General features: G+C 43.8%; 1 protein-coding gene across 1 annotated transcript in view; it reads right to left on the reverse strand.

Annotated features, from left to right (window-relative positions):
- MAP1B (microtubule associated protein 1B) overlaps positions 1 to 15,421 on the reverse strand; it is a 101,024-nt gene that overhangs the window by 84,091 nt on the left and 1,512 nt on the right. The window contains exon 2 of the mRNA XM_060635568.3: positions 7,666 to 7,767. Within this exon, the coding sequence (XP_060491551.1) occupies positions 7,666 to 7,767 (102 nt within the window). The remainder of the gene's footprint in view (positions 1 to 7,665; positions 7,768 to 15,421) is intronic.

Genomic DNA, 15,421 nt, shown 5'->3' on the forward strand with positions numbered 1-15,421 from the left:
CTGTGTAAAATAACATTATTTTTGTCTTGTGTTTATGTTAATTTCTACGGTCCCTGTGGTCCCTTTTTGAGTGTGCTTCCCCAGAGGCGCTTCTTACTTTCTCACATTTCTCTAGGACCAAGGCAATCTGACTTCACAGGCAATAGAAATTACCCTTAGACCACAGAGAGAAAACAAAAGGCGTAAGCCCTGGAGTATGATGTTTGAGGATACTTGATGGTTGCCTGGGTAACGTTTAATTAGCTCCGGGTTGTGGCTGGGGCTGGGGGTGCTGGTACCTGGGTAACCTTTGTCATTATGACTGAATCTGCGGCTGAACAAACCGCAATGCTTGTTATGATCTCCATTCTTACCCCTTGTCTTCCGGAGGAATTGGGAGTAAAACTCCTTTTTCCCTCTCCTCTTTCTCTCTTTCTCTCTGCATGTGTCTCTGTCTCCCTCACACACGCAGTTTGTAAACTAAGAACACACCCTTTGTTAGTGTTTTTTAAAGCTGGGAATGACTTATTTTCCCAAGTAAATCACAAACAGTGGGATACCTCATTCTCCCAAACATCCCTTCACAATTTCATGCTTCTTGATTAGCACTCAAAAATACGACTTGATTTATTTAAGAAATCTATTAGTTTATACTTGATTCCTCATCTCCCACCATTATTTCCAGCATACGTCCGTGTCGGCTGAACAAAATGCCCCAGAGAGAAAACGCAAAATCAGGCAATCAAAAGTAAAGGGACTGGAGTTGCTTGGTGGTTTGAGGACATTTTGCTGCTTTAAAAACAACAACAACTACAAAAACAACAACAACAACAAATCAACAACAATAATAAAACTCTGCTAGCAAAAACCATGGGCTTTCTTTGCTCACTGGAAATGAAGACAAAAGCACTGACGTTCAGCGTTAGATGCTGTCCTTGGTTGGCAATGTTAACAGCTGCTCTGAAATCCACTTAGTTGGATTTAATGGCGGTTATTGACATTCCCCAAAATGGCTACTGGGCCCAGGCAGCCAATTTTCTGCCACCTTCCTGCCTATGCATATCTGTGTTGAGTGGTTTCACAGTGCCCATTAGAAACCGCTTCAAAACCATTATAGTCGGCAGAGTAAAACATCCCTTTTACTCTAAAAAAAAATGTGAGATGAATAGGTATTTCCAGGGTGGTCTGAATGAGCCATCATTAAGAACCCTGAGGAATAAAGGCACATGAACACGGCAATCAAACACCATTTTACTCCTCTCTGTTGGCCACACTTCCACCAGAAAAAAAAGCACACTAGCGTGTGAGGATATGCGGACATAAAGCATCCCCAAATTGCAAAGTTGAGCCAAATACACACCTTGCAGGAGTTACCTTGCGTTGCATACACTACAAAACTCCAGTTCTTCACAGAAAGTTTGACCCTTTCACTGTTTCAAATAAATGCAGGTAGGGGTGACCAGGCAATTTGATGCTCCACGCTCTGGGCGCTCTGGGCTACGTGTGAATGGGAGCAGTGGAGCGGGAGCTGGCAGCAGGAGGAGCTGCCAATTCCCCACCAACCACAACGGAGTGGGAAGGCCGAGGGCAGGGGGCAAGTGGGAGAAAGCCCAGTGGTTTGCATTAAAATGGGAGTTCCCTTCCCAGGCACCACACATTGACCTCAATGGATGTTAAACAGAGGTCTGGTTGCTTCAACAAAATAAGACTCTCTGCGGTTTTCTTCTCATACCACAGTTCCTCCCATAACCTTGGATGATGGTACCATGAGAAAAGACAAGCCCTGCAGGCATGTGGGCAAGTGCCTGTACCTATGTGTGTGCAATGTGAAAGAGAGAGAAAAGGAAGATGAAGAATTTGCTTTCCCTCTGAAAACACAGGTTCCCTGAGGGTTAAGTCAGCCTCTTGAATACAACTAAATACGTATATCTGTGTGCTTTATTGTTTAAAGGTTGGAAGCTGGGCTGAAAACCCATTCATTACTCATTGTCATAGAGCAGTTGACGCATTCTAGGCACATACAATTAAGCTATAATTCTGTACAACGACAGACTAAACATACAAGTCTAGACTGAGTAAGAAGGCAACTAAAAATATTCTCAGACCTGTTCTAAGAGCATTTTAGCATTTTCTTATCATTCTCCTGGCAAATATTGTTAAAACCCTGCCTCATTAATGTCAAAGGGAGTAGAGGATTCGCATGACTTAAATTCAAAAGGCTTGATTTTAATTCTCCATCAGAAACCAATCTAGAGGGCAGATATTTTTAGCAGTCACAAGCAGCACAAATCTAAGGATGCTCAGCCACGGTTTGTCTTCCAGAGAGAAGGTTCTTAAGCAGAACCACCCAAACACATCTGCATGAAGATCTTTGGGATCTTGGAATTATAAAACTACTGACAAAACGTAAATATGCCAAGGTCTCGCTACGTATCCAATTGACTAAGAATATAAACCACCAGAAATCTCAGCTTCTTAAAACTGGCAAAGGCTATGGTCACTTGTTGATTGGAGAGGGTAGGAGAGAGAACCAAGTAGTAGAATGGAGGGGAAGGAGTTACCAACAGATGGGTTATCACAGCGAGAAAGCACACTAGTGTCCCCACCCACATCAGCCTCTTGGCATTAACACCAAGACCCTTTAACAAATGGTCCCCAGTGCTGCCCAAAGGTTCTGTGATGCCAGCACCTTCACGGATTGCCTCCCTTTTGCTCTCGTGCTCAAAGGACCTTCCTAAACTCAGTCCTACAATGTTACTGCCCCTGACCCATAACCAGCAGTTATGTGTCTTCTGATAAGCCTAAGGCAAGTGTTTCTCTGAGAAACATCTTTGATAAAAATTTTAATATTATTACAAAAGGGAGCCGCTATCTCGGGCCAGTTTTTCCCACAGATAATAATAATCAGCAAATACACAACGCAAATAGACTTTCAACAAAAGAGACAATTTTAACACTAGTTTACATTTTACCATGTGACAAGCACTGTTTCAAGATCTTCACACGCATTAACTCATTTGATCCTCGTGAAGATTCTAGGAGGTAGAAGTGACTGTCCCTGTTTTACAGACATTTAAACTAAGGCTTAGAATGATTAAATAACTTGCCCAAGATCCTACAGCAAATAAATGTCAGAGCTAGGATCAAAACTCGGGTAGGTTAGGGGCTCCTGGGTGGCTCAGTCAGTTAAGCGTCAAACCCTTAGTTTCGGCTCAAATCATGACCTCACAGTTCTTGTGAGTTTAAGCCCTGCATCAGGCTCTGCACTGACAGTATAGAGCCTGCTTGGGATTCTCTCTCTCCCCCTCTCCACCCCTCCCCTGCTCACGCATCATGCATTCTCTCTCTCTCTCTCTCTCTCAAAATGAATAAATAAACTTAAAAAAAAAAAATTCAGGTAGGTTAGCTCCAGGATCTCTACTCTTAATCATTATGCTATGTTGCTGGTATGAATTTTGGTTATCAAGTTTTTAAAATTATTTTAACAGGCAGATCAGAGTGGCAAATGATGGGGGGAAAATTGAAATTAATTTTCAGTCTGGTGTCCCTTGCCCTGGGATGAAGTACTTTTTTTTTTTTAAGTTTTTTAGTTTTATTTTTATTTATTTTGAGAGAAAGATAGAGCCAAGTGGAGGAGGGGCAGAAAGAAAGGAAGACAGAAACCCAAGCAGGCTATGCACTGTCACTGTCGTAGCCTTGAACTCGACAACTGCGAAATCGTGACCTGAGCCAAAATGAAAGAGTTGGATGCTTAACTGAGTGAGTCCCCCAGGCACCCTTCATTTGCCATTTTAAAATGATGTCTTTCTAACACAGATAATTATGAGGCACTTCTTGTAACCCCTAGGAGATATCCTCCTCTGTTATTACAAGAGATCGAAAGTAACATTAGGCAGGGAAGCAAATAAGAATAGAGAGTGAAGTAAATTCTATACAGCACGGTCGACCTAGCTACTCTTGTGGGGACTTACAAAAATGATTCTCACTCAACGTGATCAAGGTACAAAACACATGCCATAATATATAAATAAAACTTTTTTGATAGTATTTGAACTGATAAATATAAGGAAACAAGACATTTCCTCTATTTTGAAAAGACTCAGTTATTGGACTTGACTTGAGCAAAAGACTGGAGAGCATTCATGATGGACCACCTAACCTTTTCTCTCAAGATAACTAGTCTTGCTTGACCCTAGCTTAGATGTGGCCAAGAATGGTCTTACAACAGGGTGAGGCAGCAGACCTGCCCAGGGCACACAGCAGAGGTTTACTGAATGTTCTTTTAGGCAAGTCAATGCTACAACACGTTCCAGAGGGTAAAAGATGATCCAGATGACCGATCATTCTGACAATTATAGTGTGTCAGAGTGGGGGAGAGCTTAGGGATCCCAGTACACAGCTTCAGGGATCCCAGGGAGCCACCAGCTCACCATTCGTACCGCATGACCCCCACCTTGTACAGAGAAAGCACTCACATTTCAGACTCCTGTTCAAAGGGTATTTGTTCAAGATGACTAAATCTTTCAGACTGGTCTTGAATGAGACCTGCAGTCTTAGAGTTAGCCAAACTGAATCTCAAAATCATATTTAAAAACAAATACAAGGGTTAAACTAGTCCCAGAGAATAAACGAGGCTGTGCCACCTGCATGATCTGTTAGCTGCATTGGAGGCTATCACCAGTCTTTCATGAGTCATCTCCAATCCTTAAAAACAACAACAGAGGCATAACATGACTGTAAAATAGGTAAGAGCAACCCTAGCTCCCAATCTATTTGTGTCAGGGAAGACAACGAACGTTCCACTGTAACTCTGCTAGCCTAAAAAAATACCAGACCAGGAGTGCCTGGGTGGCTCAGCTGGTTAAGCGCCCGACTTTGGCTCAGGTCGTGATCTCAAGTTCCGTGGGTTCGAGCCCCGCATTGGGCTCTGTGCTCACAGCTCAGAGCCTGGAGCCTGCTTCGGATTCTGTGTCTCCTTCTCTCTCTCTGCCCCTCCCCCACTCGTGCTCTGTCTCTCTCTATCTCTCTGTCTCTCTCTCTCTCTCTCTCAAAAATAAATTAAAAAAATAAATAAAATAAAAAACCGTTTGGAATTGGTACAGCGCACTGGAGGTTATGCTAGTCCGCATGTGACTGCTGGATGCCTCCTCTCCCACAAGTAAAATAGTGACTCTGTTGGTTTTGTTCATCACTTTGTTCACCCACCCTGACCCCAGAGTGCCTGGCACCTTGCAGGTGCTATTTAAGTACTTTGTAACTGACTGAATGGCTTTATTCTTTTAATGAACCCACGCTTCATCGTGTGCCTTGACTCTAGGTTAACTTAGAATCTTGAAACTAAAGGAAGAGGTGCAGCTGGCTCCATTTTAGGAGGCCTGAGGTACATATATTAGCTTCTCCAGAATTTCAGGGAGTAGGGAAGAGACCACCAGACTGGGACCCACTTAAAAACAGACTTCAAATTTCCCCTCAAAGCTTTCTAGTTTGTTCAGGAAAAGCTAAGGGCTTCACTGGGTCTAAGCCAAGCATCATCCTGTGATGTCTACTCACCCCAATTTGGCATCTGTGTCCTCTAACATAACGTCTCTTCTCTCTAAAACACACTTACCTGAAAATGAATCTGACATGTGCTTTCACCATCTATTATAGTCTTGGTTAAACACCTTCAAGCCACTCTGAATGCTCTCCACACAAGGGCAATACTCCAGTGGCTCTGTTCTAGATGTTCAGTCCTCAGTGGGGAGGCCCAGCCCTGCACCTTGCACTCTTAGGCTTAAAAGGGAAGGTCATAATACCCACCCTTTCTGGAGTCAGCAAGAATGGGAGGATTGCTACCGGTCCAGAGGCCCATCTCTAAACAGAGTGTCTAGCATAGCACTGATACAACGAGGTGGGTAACCAATCCCTACTTCAAGCATAGCAGGAAAAGGAGGGAGAACAGGGTATACTGGGCTAAAGTGGTGATTTGGAGAACCTGACCTTCCTAGTCCACAAAACTAATCTTAGATCTTTGGTCCGAAAATGGTAAATTCCTCAGCGGTTCTTGTAGCCTTTCATTTTGCAAAACACAGCTGTCATTCCACAAAGTCAATCCAAGGATGAATGAACACAATGGCAATCACATGATTTGTTTACAAAAAAAAAAAAGTGGCTTTACAAACAATCATATAAGAAAGCCAGAAACTCTACAGAGAAAAAACAAAAAGTTGCCTTTTACATTTTGAAACATACTTGTTGAAAAGGGTACTTCTCTTATTTTTATTTTTACGAAGTGTTTTTAAGTTACGGAGATGTGCAAGACATAAAAACACAACACAATAATGTAAGAAGGAACCATATACTATACCTTTACTTCAGCAAACCATGTGCTGTCTGATAGTCTCTGGATCTCTCTGTTTTGATCTCAAAGCAAAGTTACTTAAAAGCTGATTTTTTCACATGGCTGTGCAGCAAGTTAGCTTTTAATGAACCCGTTCCTGCTATGTTTTTCTTAGCACATTGACTCAATTCCATGCTGGAAAGCAACAATTCATTTGGACAACAGAAATGTATGGGATTTTATTCTAATCTCACACTCAAAGCGAAGAACTGGGATTGTCTCGTGGGCATGTTGTTGCAGCCAAGTGTGATTCATGGAGTGATGACATTTTACAAGTGGTTTCAACTCTTGCCATGTCCAAGGCTAGTGGCATATGATGTAATCAATGGGGGGAAAAAAAGACTGAGCCCCATTCCCTATTTTATATCAATGCCAATAAAATTAGCAATCATCCAACAGAATCATGCAGATAGAAAAGAGTTTTCCCCACTTTACATAAAATTTGAGTGATATCCAAGAAATAAAATGCAATACAGTTGTCTATGATAGATCAATGGCAGAGCTTTTGAGAAACACAGGTTTGGAGTTTCAGGGTCTTTATGGTCCAGCACCTCTGCTCATAATCCTCAAAGGTGACCAAGAGAGACACCTACGGGTCACTCTCACAAGAGGAAGATAAGGTGGGCGCGTCTCACTATATCCCCAGGCTTAGAGGCATAGGTCAGAGTACATCCCTAGTGAGGCAGCTGGCTCTTGGTAGCCTTTCCACATATAACAGATTTTTGTGTCCTTACCTTTACTCTGTAGAATTCTTTGCCATCTCTGAAAGAAAGGCTATTTTAACAGCAGTTTGGAATTTCAGACTCTTTTACCCGCACCAAGAAAAGTGAGTGATAATGGAATGATGAAATGATGAGGTATATTTCATTTTGAAATGGAGATGTTTCCATTTTCTAGGGAGGGAAAGAGGTTGTGGCATGGGCAGGGAGGGGCATCCAATTTACAGTCATAGATTTATTTGAATAAAGTTAATATTTAAATAGTTTGCAATCCCCTGAAGTCAGAGTGCAATGGAATAGAAAAAGAATGTACCCCAGAACTTTAAAACTTTTCACTAAGAATCCGCAAAGTTGATAAGCCACACAGTGATAACTCAGAATTGATTTTCTTAAAATGTGCTTCTGGCTAACCTCGTTGATAACAACAAATACAAAGAAATCTTTAGCAATAAGAACGTTTTTTTGATGCCCCAGGCAAAGCTTTCCAGTCATCAGCCGATCCCTGCCCACCCCCCCCCCACCCCTCCCACCCCCCCACCCCAGGTCCTTTCAAAGTCTAGGCTGACTAATACTGAACCAAAGCCTCACCTGGGACTTCAGGAGAGAATCTTGCAGAGTGTCGAGACACAAAAAGTTTCAGTTCTTGGTCCAGGTTGCATTCAATCAGGTTTGTGTCCCATGATCGGATTCCTAGGGAGGAAAAGGAAGAGAATTGACAGAGTTCCAGTTAGTCACTTCAGAGCGGTTTGGAAAACATCACTGTGACATTTCTCAGGCTGTAAGGGAGGATGTGGAAACCTCTTTTCTCAAGAGCTTGCTGGCTAGCAGTGGATGCCCACAAAATGGGAGGGCCGGGGAGGTCTCTGTACCAGGCCACAAGAGAGGGGTGACTAGCAGTGTGGGTTGAACTTCTGCCCCTCATAAAACGTAAATGCAGCTTTTCTGGGAGGGTAAAGAAAACAGTTATTAGGAAAATGACAGGCTTTACTCTAGGGAGGGAATGAACAGAAAGGACAGGGAGATGGGAAGTTCTGTTGCAGTTAAGAGGCCGGGAGATAACCTCTACCTCTCCCATGGTCCCCTTGTAGGTGGCAAGAAAATGTAGAACGAGGGTGGGAAAGCGAGCATTCAAGTCCAGGCCTTTGGTTTTCAAATGGTACTTTCTGCAGTGTGCATGTGCATTCTGTGTGCACGTATGGTTTCTTTTCTTTACCCACCTCATTTTGACCTGGGTTTCCCAACTCCTACAGATCAATCCAAAACTTGCGTGACCTTTCATAAGAAGACTGGATCTCAGTCTTAAGGACTTCACCTATCTGTCCCCTCCGCCATTTATTCTACCGGACAAGCTTAGCGGGGTAGTTCTTTCTTTCACAATTGTTAGTTGTACTGAATTTTCCTACCCCGAGGCAAAAACAAAGGGTGGGGGGGGGGGGGGACAACATTTTATACTTTAGAAAAATTCTACAGAGTCGGGGGCCACGAACTGTCTATTCCATTCACTAGGCTGATAGCTGGGGTACAAGGAACTCAGACGGACTATCTCCTTCATCCCCTCTCCTCCCGTCCTTCCGAAGGGGATGACCAGAGGGGGGACGCAGAGGACACGGAAGAAGGGAGAACTGGGGAGCAAGCCAGGGAAAACTGGGAAGCCACAGAACTCTGGAATGTGTTTGTTTGTTTTTCTGTATTTTTATACTTTCCCAAATAGGTAGCTCATGGTGGAGCCATTATGGAACATCCATGATTGTACCCTTCCTGGAGCATCTTCAATTGCCAGGAACAAACCTCTGGGACAAGAGTCATTTACTGCATACCTACTAAGAGCAGGGAATTGACCCTCTAGGTAAAATACAGCAGAAGAACTATCTCTAAATAAACACGTCATTTAACCATTTTTTGCTGGTCATGAGTCATTCAAACAGACTTGGGGCAGTACGAATGGTAGTGCTTTGTTTGAACACCTGTAAATCCTTAATGCTTCTCTGTATTCAGCCCCATTTATATCTTGTTCAGTCTTCTTATCTTGCAAAGAAACAAAATATATGTGTGTATATACATGCGTATACACGTGTACATATACATATGTATATGTCTTGTATATGTATAAATATATCACACAAAGATTCTGGAAACTCACTTAACTACATATTTAGACTATCTTCAGATTATACGCCGAACACCTTTCGACTCTGAGGAATATTTTCACAGATGGATGTCCACTAAATAGAGGCAGACATTTATCATACAACAAATGGGATGAATTCAGGTGTGGAAGAGTTAACATTCCTAAAGAGAGGCTAAATTATAAGGGAGAATTTTATGGGTCTCCCTGGAAACATCAACAGCCTCAGCTTGCATTTGTGCTAATGGAGTATTTAAATTTTAACAAGAAAGGCATGTTGAGATTTTGCAGATCTTTTTAGTGCAGAAATGATAAATGGGTTCTTTTTGTTTCACAGAAAGCTTGACAGGTTGAGAGGCCTGAATTCATTAGAATATTTTACTTCAATGTATACACTACATACTCGGCTAGTATGAAAAACCGTCGAGCTCCTGTCTGAGCTGCTTAATTAGTAATTGTTAAGTGGGTTCTCTTTGCTCCAGGTCTGAGCTCCACTTTGTATCCTGGCTTGTCAAGCTGGGTCACTAAGTTAATAAGGAGACATATGTATTTAAATTAAATTCATACGATTTTTCGGCCTTTGTTCTACATTATGTCCAAATTGCTACATCACTTGAATGACTTCATCTAGGTAGACGTGCTCTTACATCGTTGTTTGCCATTTTCCCTTCGGCTTCAATAAACTCGTCATGACACAAGCAATTAAATGTTTGCTTTGTACTTCATAAACTCCTAGCTGTATGATTTGTAATTTAGCAAGGGAAAAAGTACAAAACACACAAACCAGTTAGAAATTAATTTTTAAATTACACTAGGAAACAGTTGATAAAAATAATAGTTCTCATTTTTATAATGCCAATGAAAGAAAACATTTAGGGTTCTCTTTTCAAGGGAGCAATTTCCAGCCAGCCAAATTATGCCTTAACGATGCATAAGTCACTACTGCCACTTATAAAATAAAGACTACAATGGATTTGAAGGTTATTTTAATTGGAAAGGAAAATTTGGGAACAAGGCCACTTTCTATCCCAATTTTAGAAATAACGTATTTTGTAATTACTTCGTACCTTCCACTGAATAATACTAGTAAAGAGAAACAGTATTTCTCAAAGAAGGTTCATATTGCATTCAGTAGGTTTAAATATCTTCCCTCTGTGCGTAAGAGGAAGCCAACAGTGGGCCCTCTAAAGTTCATAGGACAGAAAGACATCTTTGGCTTTTGCCACATTCTTCTGTCTCCAAATTCCTGGCTGGGGGCTAGTAGGGTGCTGATCAAGAGGTTCAGGAGAGGCTTTCAGAAGCAGGTCATCCTGGCCTCTCATGGATACTACAGAGGCCAAGATAAATTCCTAGCCTTTTTAAGAATTATCCCCCCAAATGCTCCAGGTCAAACTTCCTGAGCCTTTGCATCTCCAGTACTCTACGAAGACTGTGCCCCATGCTGGCTTACCTAGGTTGGGCCAGAACAGAACAACTACCAAATGGAGGTCAACCTCCATTTATTAAACTTCTGGGCCCAGAGGACATCTGTCACCCCTGAGAAGTTGGCCTATGGCGAGGCATCCTAAGAACTCTCCCATCTAATCTGGGGCTGTTGCCCAGCCATGGAACAGGGCACCATCGCTGTCCGCAGGCCAGTCCTCCAGCCAAGGTGACTGAGGGTAACAAAGGATCTTCCCATCTCAGTTCTCTGAATCCAGGGGAATGCAGTGCACAAAAGGGAGGCTAAAGTGCGCATAAAATTTACAGATGGAAAAGGGAGAAATGAAAAGGTTGTGTGTGTCGTGCTGGGGGTGGGCAAGTGTTCATTACCGGACAAGACAGGATGAACAATAAGGAACCACTTTCCCTTACTTTATACAGGTTCTATCTTGCCAAGTGAGTAATCATGCAAGCATTTTACAACATCACTTAATAAAGCCAACAATTTTCTTTTTTTTTTAATTTTTTTTTCAACGTTTTTTATTTATTGTTGGGACAGAGAGAGACAGAGCATGAACGGGGGAGGGACAGAGAGAGAGGGAGACACAGAATCGGAAACAGGCTCCAGGCTCGGAGCCATCAGCCCAGAGCCTGACGCGGGGCTCAAACTCACGGACCGCGAGATCGTGACCTGGCTGAAGTCGGACGCTTAACCGACTGCGCCACCCAGGCACCCCTTGCCAACAATTTTCAAAAAGCACCTCTCACGTAAAGACTAAAATCTGTACTCCTAAAAGAGGCAATAAGTTGGAAAAATCCAACAAAATGACCATTCATTACATGTTGAAATGGCACATGAGTTCTGACAGTTATTTGGGCCTTTGAAAGTTGATTTTTTTCTATGAACTTTTTAGTTGATCGCTCTGATCCAGAGGCTTGTATTTTTTTTTTTTTTTTTGCCAGTACCTAAATGATTAACTTAACTGTAAGATTCTATTTGTAAAACTATGCTAAAAAGTGATCAGAGGGCAGATATGAATCATAAACTAAAGAAACAGAATTTTTTTTAAAAAAGAGCTAAAATCAAGGTTTATCTCTCAAAGAAGTTTTCCTATTTTTCCCCTTTTGACCAAACTTTCAATTGGCTTTTTTCTTTTTTTTTTTTCAGCCAACAACTTGATGTTCATAATATATATGTTATGTGTAATGCAGACAATACCTCTCATAGAGATCATTTCAAAGCATTGGGGATAAATCATTTTTAGGTCTTCTGATAGCATCCCACATTGGAAACAAATAAAAGAAGTGATTTATGACTATTATTCGTTTAAAAGTTAGAACTTACTTTAAAAAGTAAACCTTTAGAGAAGATTAAGCATGAATCATCAATCTAATAACCTTAAGTTTGAGGACTGGCTTGGATTTCTGCATAGATCACAGAGCCCTTACTAGATAATACCAATGAAGCAGTACAAGCAGAAATCCATCTGCCTTTTGACTTTGAAAAGTATAAAGATGAACATAATAAATTTAACACTCTCCAACATTTCTTCTAACCTCCACCATGTGTTGGTTTTGCCCTGTTAAAATAAAATGAAAACTAAACCCCAAATGTTTCCTGGGTTCTCAGCCACCTTGAACTGAAAACAATCAATAAAGTAACATCACAAAGTTACAATGTTATCAGCTAAACTCACGTCTAAAAACTCAGGAGAGTCGATGTTACACACGTCTACCTTTTTATAAAAATTCTTTGCTGATTCCCAGTGTTACCTACAGGAAAGTTACACTCTTTCACAGTAATTGAAAGCACCAAACTGACACTTAGTATTCCTTAGATGTCTTGATTCCCTTAAAGCAATAAAATGAAGCAGTGACAACTCCTTTCATAGGCTCTAGAATTCAGTTCGCAAGGCGTGGATGCATCATACTCTATGTTCTAATATACACTAGAGAAGTGAGGCTCTGCGAAAAATGGCGATGGCTATTAAGTCTAAGTTGGGGGCTAATGAGGAAGAGGGTGAAAGAGGTGCCCAGGAATGGCATCTGGTGGTAGCAACCGTGGTCAGGCATGAAGCGCTGCATAACTAACAAAATAAAGCTAGACCCATCCAAGTGTTTCAGACTTGAGAAGAAATAATCAAACCTTACATGGTACGTTTTGAATACAGTTGAGAAAATGAGGGACCATCTCTCATCCTTGGTTTCAAAAAGCATTTCCTAAGCAGTCACATCGGGATGTCTCAGGCCTGTCAATTTATCACCATCTTCCTACGGATCTATTTTCTAGGCTCCCCAAAGAACCCTCAGTCATCAGATGGCAAAATTCCAAGTCACCAGGGTCTCCCAACCCACAAAACATCAGTTAAGACGAAAGGGGAAATAGGACGCAAGCGTAACAAATGACGAACCGAATGCCCAGCCGGCACACAATCCAAGCGGAGCCCCCTGCAGCATCTCCATCGCGCTTCTCACAACCTGGCCCTGGCCCGCGGGCACCAGCGACAATAGCAGTGGTATCAGAGTGACCTCTGGAGGAGGCCCAGCTGGGATCCGCAGGCGGAGGCAGCAGCGTGTCAGGCACAGAGAAACAGAGCCAGCCTGCCCTGTTGCTAAGTCATCCCAGCCTGTCTGAAAAGCTAGGGGAGCAGTGTCACTTAGTACCACGAGGCCCTGTAGCTCGAGCTGCATCCGGGATCCCAGGACCCAGGAGAGCAATCTCCAGAGGAAAAGCAGCATCTGCTCCCACATGTGAGGAAATGGCTCTGCTCCCCCCCGGCTTGATTGATTGTTAATGGGATCAATACAGCCATTTTGGAGTTTTGTGCAAAAACCTGACCAAATTAGGGAATTAAAAATCAGGAAGGCATGGTGATTGAGAAGGGAACATGAGGAGGCTTCTGGGATGCCAGTAATGTCCATTTCTCCATCTAGATAACATGGGTGTGTTCATTTTGTGAAAATTCACTAGGCTCCTCATCTACGATCGGTGACTTTTCCTCTCTATTTTTATTTCATTTTTTTTAATTTTAATGTCAAAAAGACAAATCTGAACTTTATGACAGTATGCTAGTTGTATGAAAAGGAGTAAAGACAGAGAGCACTTCATAGCAGTACTTGGAGACATCAATTTTCTCCTCAAACAGAAGAGGACTGAATAAACCCCCTGAGGAATGGGGTACTGAAAGGGTGACCAGCAGAATAACAAAGCAGGAAGATAACAGCGGTGGAAGGTGATTGCTAAAACACCTCGCTGCACGGGGCGCTGCCCACGAGTGGATGACCGTACAAAGACAAGCTGGGAAAACCCGTGTTTGATCTTCCTCTGATGTTATCCTGCCCTGCACTAACATCATGACAGGACCAGAACAACAGTAATGGTGCCGTGCTGGCACTTCTGTCACTTATGAATGATGTGACCTTGAGCGGGTCCTCTTATCCGTCCTGCCTCTCTGGGTCCCCATCTCTAAAATGGGGGTGACGGTGCCTCTCCTGGCACCACATCGGGAGGTTATGAAAATCTTACAGATAGCAAAGCCCCTCTTAATGTATTATTATTCCGCGGCAATGGTGTGGACAGTAATTGTTTTTAATCCAAAGTCATTGATTCGTAGAGCAGCCACACCCAAAGTCGGTACGTAGGAAATTTCCAAGGAGAAAATGTGCAACCAAACTAAGATCAGATTAAAGGCCTAACGTTTGAAAATGAAGGGTTTTTGAGATGCTCAAAGAAGGCATTTCACTATTGAAATCTCTTCTTGAAATTTTTTTTCGAATAAAATAACACGACTGCATTCTGCTCTTTTTTTTTTTTTTTTTTTTTTTTAAGCTGGAAGGAAAAAATCAGTGCTTTAAAGTTAAACAAAAGACCCAGGTCTGCAACTCCAGTCCCCACCCTGCAGCCTTTTGTTCTGGGGACAAGGGGCCGTTTCCAAATGCAGAGGCAGAAAACAAGCGTTAATTTTTTCATCGAAAATAAGGTCTTCGTCTTTTATGGGGTGGGGGTGCGCCGGGAGCGGGGATCGAGGGCTGCGTGAACGCCCTTTGTCCGCCTCGGGCTGCCGTAGAGACCGCAGTGCGGACTGCACCACGCCCACCAGCCGGTGTCTCCAGGCAGAAACGCTTCAGCACCACCCCAAGAGAATAGAGCGCGGGCTGGGGCTGCGCAGGGACCTGGCGACCTCTGTCAGCGGCGAGGGGAGGTCCGGGACACTGGGGGGGAGGCAGAGACCAGAGCGCCCTGCTCGGGGAGGGGGGGGGGGGCTTCGAGCGCAACAAAGCCGGGCTGACGGAGAGGTGGGGGTGCGCAGCACCAAGCCCGAGGCCCCGGCAGAGCGCACACCAGGCGGACCGCGCCCGACGGGGGCGCCGCAGTGCGGGGGGCAGGTGCGGCGAGCGGATGGGGGCACTGCGGCAGCCCGGGTGGGGCTGGGGGGCGGGTCGGTCAGCGCGCCCGAGGCTGCGCCCGGCGGGCCCTCACGGCCCCGCCCAGGGTTCTAGGCGAACCGCTATTCGGCCTCTGCAGAGCGCGCTCCTAGTGCGCGCACCGGGCGAGGCGCTGGCCCTACCCGCTAACCACCCCCCCCCCCCACCCCGCCTTCCCCCTGAGCCATCACTACCAAGGCTGAGACTTTTGAAAGAAGCCCCACCCCGCAACTTGGGGTCCCATTGTCCTTTCTGAAAGCTGCAACCAGGATCCCAGGGGCAGTAGCGAGGCGGGCGCCGTCTGGGAATCAAGCGCAGGAGGCAGGAGGTTCTCCATCTCTGCGTCCCGGGTGAAGCGGGGGGGGGGGGGGG

This window comes from Panthera onca, chromosome A1 (genome assembly GCF_046562875.1).
Source record: "Panthera onca isolate mPanOnc1 chromosome A1, mPanOnc1 haplotype 2, whole genome shotgun sequence".
Taxonomy (NCBI): Eukaryota; Metazoa; Chordata; class Mammalia; order Carnivora; family Felidae; genus Panthera; species Panthera onca.